The sequence below is a fragment of the Galeopterus variegatus genome, unplaced genomic scaffold, assembly GCF_000696425.1.
Source record: "Galeopterus variegatus unplaced genomic scaffold, G_variegatus-3.0.2 Scaffold244, whole genome shotgun sequence".
Classification (NCBI taxonomy): Eukaryota; Metazoa; Chordata; class Mammalia; order Dermoptera; family Cynocephalidae; genus Galeopterus; species Galeopterus variegatus.
The window spans coordinates 262,704-269,797 of NW_007726355.1; the positions used below are offsets into that span (position 1 = coordinate 262,704).

The following is a 7,094-nucleotide window of genomic DNA, read 5'->3' on the forward strand; positions in this document are numbered from 1 at the left end:
AAGTGGGTAGGATCAGGGTCGCCCCTCCACTCCCTCAGTGCTCTCTTATCTCGCACAGACATCCCGAGGGTCCGTCGGGCCTCAGGGCCCAAATCTCGGCTCTGCAGAGACGTCCCCTTCCCCCGCCCCCACCGACTGCTCCTCTGGCTCTGAAAAGCGGTCCCCACCCCTTCCACGCCCCTGCCCCACCCTCCCTTTTCCAGCCCCCTCTTCTTTGCCCTGGGTGGTTTGTTCCGAGGAGCGCAGATAAATAGTCCTGTCAAAAGGCGCAGCTCGCGTTTGCGCGCGCGGAGCCTGGATCCCGGCGCCAACTTCTGCCGCTGGTTCCCACCGCCCGCCGCGCTCTCGCGCCCCCGCGCCGCCGGGCCCCGGTCTGCAGTCCTCTCCGGAGCCCTCCCCGGTCCCTGCCTCCGCCAGGCAGCGGAAGGCTGAGACGGCGAGACTGGACAGAGGGGAGGAAAGCCGGCGTGCGTGGGCGCGGGGGACTCCGCGATGTCCACCGGCTCGGTGAGCGACTCCGAGGAGATGGAGCTGCGGGGGCTGCAGCGGGGGTACACGATCCCCGCCCCCAAGCGGCCGCCCCTCCGCGGCGCCGAGTGCAGCTGCGCCTCGCCCAGTGACAACTCGTCGGCAGAGGAGGAGGACCCCGACGGCGAGGAGGAGCGGTGCGCGCTGGGTGCAGCCGGCGGCGGCGGCGGCGGCGGCGGCGGCGGCGGCGGCGGCGGCGGCGGCGGCGGCGGCGGCGGCGGCGGCGGCGGCGGCGGCGGCGGCGCTGGAAACTGCAAGAGGAAGCGGCCTCGTGTGGCTGGGGGCGGCGGCGCAGGTGGCGGCGCAGGCGGCGGTGGCAAGAAGCCCCTCCCGTCCAAGGGCTCGGCCGCCGAGTGCAAGCAGTTGCAGCGGAACGCGGCCAACGCCCGCGAGCGCGCCCGGATGCGCGTGCTCAGCAAAGCCTTCTCCCGCCTCAAGACCAGCCTGCCCTGGGTGCCCCCCGACACCAAGCTCTCCAAGCTGGACACGCTGCGGCTGGCTTCCAGTTACATTGCGCACCTGCGGCAGCTGCTGCAGGAGGACCGCTACGAGAACGGCTACGTGCACCCGGTGAACCTGGTAGGGGCGCCGCGCGCGAGGCCCGGGGCGAGCGGCCAGCAGATTCCCCGGCAGCTCCCGACGCCGGGCTGGGTGGGCCGGCTGGGCAGAACCCGAAGGGGACGGGAGTTCTGGGACGGGAGATGAGGCGGCCAGTTTAGTTTCTCCCCACTCAAGGGAGGGGCCAGCAACTTTCCTGGAGAAGAATCTTCCATCCTTCTGTGTTTGCATCATTTCGGTGACCGCCATTGGCTAATATCCCTCTTCCGGGGTAACTCTTGGTTCCAACTGAGTCTACTACCCGGTTGCAGATTGAATGGCAAATCTCCCTCCAGCAATTTTTTTTTAGTTGAGTGTCTGGAAGGTTTGAATCAGCAAGCCCTACTTTCTTTAAAAGAAGGCCGAGCTCCGCAAAAGAGCTTTTGAATTTTGTAATCGCTGCAGGATAGCAGAGTTCGCCCAGAAGGGAATTGTCTGGAAAGTCCCTCTCTGACCTGCCAACTCTCCCGGCTTGGGAAAGATCATACCCAAGCCCAAGGAAGCCCCAGCTGAGAGAGAGTGTGTGTGTGTGTGTGTGTGTGTGTGTGTGTGTGTGTGTGTGTGAGAGAGAGAGAGAGAGAGAGAGAGAGAGAGAGAGAGTGTCTCTGTGTGTGTGTGTGTGTGTTGGGGGAAGGGGATCAGACAGCAAAATCCCGAACTCACACAAGTATCACCGAGTCACCGTGCGGGCAAAGTTCAAGAGGAAGAGTTAATGGACACCGCACGTCCCGCATAATCAGCATCCAGTAAAGTTAAAATCCTGGTTTAGAGAGATGACACGCAAATTCCCAGAACGCTGATGAAATCTGAGCTACTCAAAGCCAGGAGTATCTGGGGTTCACTTAAGAGAGCGGTTTCAGTTTGAGATGGTCGTTTCTCCTCTAATATCTGTCTTTTTGGTTTTTCAGACGTGGCCATTCGTGGTCTCGGGACGACCCGACTCTGACACCAAAGAAGTTTCCGCAGCCAACAGACTATGTGGAACCACCGCTTAGATCGGACTGGAACTCACTTAATGGAATTATTTGTTATCGTGTCTGGGGGCTACAGAGAGAAGAGAGAGCGCAACCAGAACCCCAGAGGGTGGGCAGAAGGTTCTACTGGATTCTCCTTGAGCCTCCCCCTTTCCCTGGAACTGTGAACACGACAGGTGGCAGGCGTGGCTGTCATCGCAAAGCGCCAATGGCTGCAGCCGCGGCGGATGTATGCGACGCTTCGCCTCCCCCGAAAGAGCCTCCTTTCGTGTCTTGTGTGGAGAGCAGGGACGCAGATCCAACCTCGGGCTTCGGCTCTGTAGACTAATCCCCTCGCCGCTGCAGTCTGCGCCCAAACCGCCTAGGGCTTAGTTTCCAAGCTGTGCCACATTTCTCATACATGTGGTGGCACGATTCTGCACGGCCCAGGCCTGGCACGGTTAGACAGTGGTTAGAGCACGCTCTCGATCCGCCTTAAACACAGAAGTCTCCACGTGAGACCCACGTCGGGGACTGTTTTTAAGTTGCAAAGCGAGCAGAGTGGCACATCTGGACCAGGGTCGTATCTCACCGGGCAGCGCCCTCCTCGCGGGCGGGACGATGCCTGCTGCGCCCTGGGAAAGGTGGACACGTGCTCGGAGACCACCAAGCGGGTTTGGCCAGATGCGCTAGGGGCGGGTCGCCCTCCCTGCTGCAGTCTTGCCTCTCACTCCCGCCAGGCTCGGGGCTCCTTCCCAAGCTCCCGTCTCTTACTCATCAGGTTTGTGTCTCCCCCTCTCCTAGCCTCCAGCTTCTCCAGCCCCCGCCGCCCCAACCCGGCTCAGGTCTCTTTTGGACCTCTGTCTCTTCCCCCTCTCGCTCCTCCCCGGCTCCAGACTTTCCCCAACAGGCCTCCCCCCATCCCCCAACACCGCCTCTGGGAGCCCACCTTCCCCGCGCGCCGGGTGGGCCCCTGGGACATACGTTCCAAGTGTCCCTGCTCAGGGGGAAGGCGCCGCTGCCGCGAGCCTGCACTACCACAGTAATTAACACATGTAAATAAATTTATTTTTTTATGAATAATAAAAGGCGTTGTGAAAACTGTGAGCCACTGGGCATGTTAGAATGTGGTCCTTGTTTCCCTTTACTGAGTTTGGTCTGGAAGTTAAGTTTAGAGGTGCTGGTCTTGTCTTGGGTCACTTTCGGTGGGATGGTGGCGATCACAACGTTTCCTAATGTCACTCTTACTAATCTCTATGATTCTGATCCTTCTCAAGGCAGAGTTTCCTGGAAGGCAAAAACTGGAAGTCTAATAAGGGCCCTAAGTCTTTTGAGGCAAGGCTGCGTTGAAAGGCATAAACTCCTCAAACTAATATGCGTACACATTTCTCTTACACACACACACACACACGCACACGCACACACACACACACACACACACACACACCACACTGCACGCTCACCCGCCGGAGTCCATGGGTCTGAAGTCGAACTGGCAGAATAAAACAGTAATATTCACATAGGAAGCCAATGTATATTTCAGCAGAACTTTTCTTTTTTCAAATATTTATATGGCATTTTTAACGTTCACTACCTCATTTTCCATGTTATTTTCTTCCATTTTCCCTGCAATTTTTGCAGGAGATAATAACTTGGAAAACCCATAATACAATTTTTACTTTTTTTTTCCCCCTAAAAGCAACATTCTACTTGTAGAACATTTAGAAAAGTGTGAAGGATAAAACTACCTAAACAACTGCCCAGTTTGGGGGTTTGTTATTTAATAGAGTTGAAAGGCAGTTTTCTTGACCAGACAGAGAAAATACAGCTGGACTTTAGTTAGGAGGTGAGAGTGAGGCAGAAAGCGTGACTTCCTGTTTTAAACCAAGCCATACCAAAACTCTGAAGAACTGCTTTTTGACACCATTTTCCCGGGCTTTTGTTTAGACTCCAGGTAGGAACTGGCCCTCAAGATCCAGTCTTCAGCTTCCAGATGCCTCACTGGGAATTTTCTGCTTTCTGACAAATGGAAACCCAAAGTAACTAGTGGCAGCAAACCCTAGCATGGCCAAAGACAGTTCAGCAGTGAGTTCTGGGTGGCCAGCTTCTTGGGGATGGTGTGTCTGCCTAGAGGCCAGATCTTAGTCAAGGTCATTTCCAAAGCTCCCAGCAAATTAAGTCCTTTTCAGAAAAAGGAGGCAACCTAGTATGTTGGTTAAGGAGAACCCAGGTGAAATCCAAGCTCTGCCACAGGACTAGTGACCACGTGCGAGTTACTTAATCCATCTAAGCCTCAGTTTCCTCATCTATGAAATGGAGGTGATAATGGTGCCTTTCTGGGAAGATGGCCTTAGGAATAAATACAGTAACATATTTAAGCAAACTTCCTAATATGCAGTGATAAGCATACTAAATGCTGGCTGCAAAAAGAAATCTAGGGGCAGAGGGAAACATACTTTGGCAAAGCAAGGCGGTTGAAACACGTGAAACATTTTGAGAGTCCAGTCTTTAAGACTGGGTCCGGTTTTGAGATGCCTGGATTACAGCTATGAAAGAGAAATGTAGGACAAGAGTGGACAGAGAAACAGAAGGAATAGCTATATTTATAGTGAATACAAATAAGAACAAGCATTTGAATAAACAAGGAGATATTTGGACAAATCTTCATAAGTAAAAGAATAATATTTAAAATATCTGTTTCTATAATTATATTCTCTCAGGGCACTTCAGGAGTAAACTCACAGATTCTGTCTCCCCCCCCGTGCCATTAAGGTGGTGCTATGACTCACAGGTACATAGAATGTTGGATTGTACCCTGTAAATTCATTTTTACAGCCATTTTATAATTCTATAACTTACAGAGGAGAAAATAAACTTTCTCAAGAATTTTACGCCCCATGATTTCTGTAAAATGTCCAATACCAAAAATTATGTTATTAAAAAGAAAAAAAGAAATAAGCAGAAAGGAGGCCAATTTCTACTAAGTCCCACTAAGTCAATGTAAATTGCTTAAGCTTCTAGGCAAAGGTTGCTGTTGGGAGAGGCCTTAAGCACCTACAACTAGTGTTTTCTTTCTCTAACATGACTATAATTGCTCTAAATGGTAAAAAGGTATTCCAAAGACTTAATTTTTTTTTCTCATCATTTTCTTTTAGGGATTTGGGTTTGAGAAATAGGAGTTGGGGCTGGAGAAGGGGGAGAGGAGGTTCAGAGTAAAAGAGAAGTAACTACATTCTTAGGGCTATTTCAATTAGATTATACTGCTGTGAGAGAAAAAATGAGGGGAAAAAGTCAAAGAAATATAATGTAAAAAGCACCGAATAACAAATAAAATGAGTAAATTGAAAAATACTCTTCAGGGGGCTTTCTGAGGGACCAAAGCATTATTATTAGTGATACTGACTCAACTAAGGAGAACAAAAATCCCCTTCCACAGACTCTTCCTAAGATGAATATTTTAAAAGAAATGCTTTCAGTACTGTAATTTTGAAACATTTAAGCATTTCCCTTGGTTGTGGATGTTGAATTGATTTTGTGCATACTCTTCTGCACTGAGCTTCAGGTTACAATCTCACTTTAGTCTGGTGGTTCCTTCAACAGACAGTAACAAGACCCTTACACTTTACAAAGGGACTTTTACAGGCACTGTTTTGGTTTTTTTTTTTTTTTTTTTTTTCCTGATAATGAATGCTTCATAAGTTGGAAAAAAAAAAAAAAGACACCCCCCCATCCATAAAAAGAAGAACTAAGTGGAAGACATCCTACTTTAATAGGTAATAGGTGGATAATTTGGTTGATGCTTGTGAAAAATATTAAAAAGTAAAACAATAACTCAGAAAGTCATTTTGGTCACATTTAGAAGGGCAAAATCAGGTGAATTTATAATTGACTTCTCACTACCAAGCAACTAACTTGAGGGAAAATTCACTAGGCGGCATGGATTGGCTCCCTTGGTAACTGAGCACCTGGCTACATCTCCTTTCAGTGCAAACTTCTGCACAGCCACCTGTGGGCAGCTGGCGTGTTTGCATTTTTGTGCTTAGCACTCTCCATCTCTTTCTATGTTCTGCTTTTGTGCTCTCTTCTTTCTCCCACAACAGTAAAAACTGATCCAGAGAAATCCTGCAAACCTATGATTCTAAGAAGGTCCAGAAAGTAGCCAGAGACAGAAATCGATGTGTAACAGTGTAAACACAATAAGCACAAGGTGCTAGTTATCTCCAATGATCTCAGCTTTCTTCCTTGTTGGTCCTGCTGTCACCCAGGTAGTTCTGGATCAGCTTTGGGTCCCTTCATTGCTTTTGGTATAGAGGATCATGGAGCAATTAGGAACAGGTACTTTCATTTGGTAAAAATATGGTATCTGTATGACTATTACTGAACTATTAGTGGAATGGGAGGGAAATAAGGAGCAAAGAGCAAAAAGCAAGAGGCTTTCACCTTTTACTTTTCTTTGTTTAAAAAATTTGTACGTTATTTTTGGACATTTTAAAACCCACTTTTAAAAAATGACTGAAAGCTGTCGGGTAAGACCTAGCTGGTTCCAATCTAGCTCCACATTTCCTGGCACTACATACTTGGGCACCTTACCTTTCCTCCATGAGACAGGAATAACACATCCTACCTCACTGACACTTTTGAGAATAGATTAAATAAAGTCATTTTATTACACACTTGGGAAATGCTCGATAAATGCTAATTTTTTAAAAAATCAAGGTCTTGATTTTCTTACCTTTTCTCTTACAATAGCTTAGGTGTGCTTAATCCTCAGCTGTAAATTTGTCCCATCGTTCCCTTTTGCCACTTTAATCACCTTGCTCTTTTATGCTACATCAAACTTTCCTATGTTGACAGCTTTTCTTTTTTTTGCCACTAAGGAGAAATTTTCATTTAGTTTTCTCTTAAAAAATAAAGATCATAACAGCATCAAAAAGTATGCATGAGATAAAAAAAAAACAAGTTCATTTCAGAGTGTGAGATAGATCAATGGATTTTGATGTTACAGAATACAGGCCA

The 7,094-nt window shown here is 48.9% G+C and overlaps 1 protein-coding gene across 1 annotated transcript; it reads left to right on the plus strand.

Moving 5' to 3' along the window:
* Positions 1–492: 492 nt before the first annotated feature.
* Positions 493–2,848, plus strand: MSC (musculin). Its single transcript, XM_008566475.1, has 3 exons — positions 493–698; positions 780–1,107; positions 2,034–2,848. Exons 1-3 carry the CDS (start codon positions 493–495, stop codon positions 2,118–2,120), a joined length of 621 nt encoding a protein of 206 aa, XP_008564697.1. The 3' UTR covers positions 2,121–2,848.
* The last annotated feature ends 4,246 nt before the right edge of the window (positions 2,849–7,094 follow it).

Coding starts and splice junctions, on each gene's coding strand:
- MSC (XM_008566475.1), top strand. CDS start 493: ATGTCCACCGGCTCGGTGAGCGACTCCGAGGAGATGGAGCTGCGGGGG. Junction 699..779: donor GCAGCCGGCGGCGGCGGCGG/CGGCGGCGGCGG, acceptor CGGCGCTGGAAA/CTGCAAGAGGAAGCGGCCTC. Junction 1,108..2,033: donor ACGTGCACCCGGTGAACCTG/GTAGGGGCGCCG, acceptor TTGGTTTTTCAG/ACGTGGCCATTCGTGGTCTC.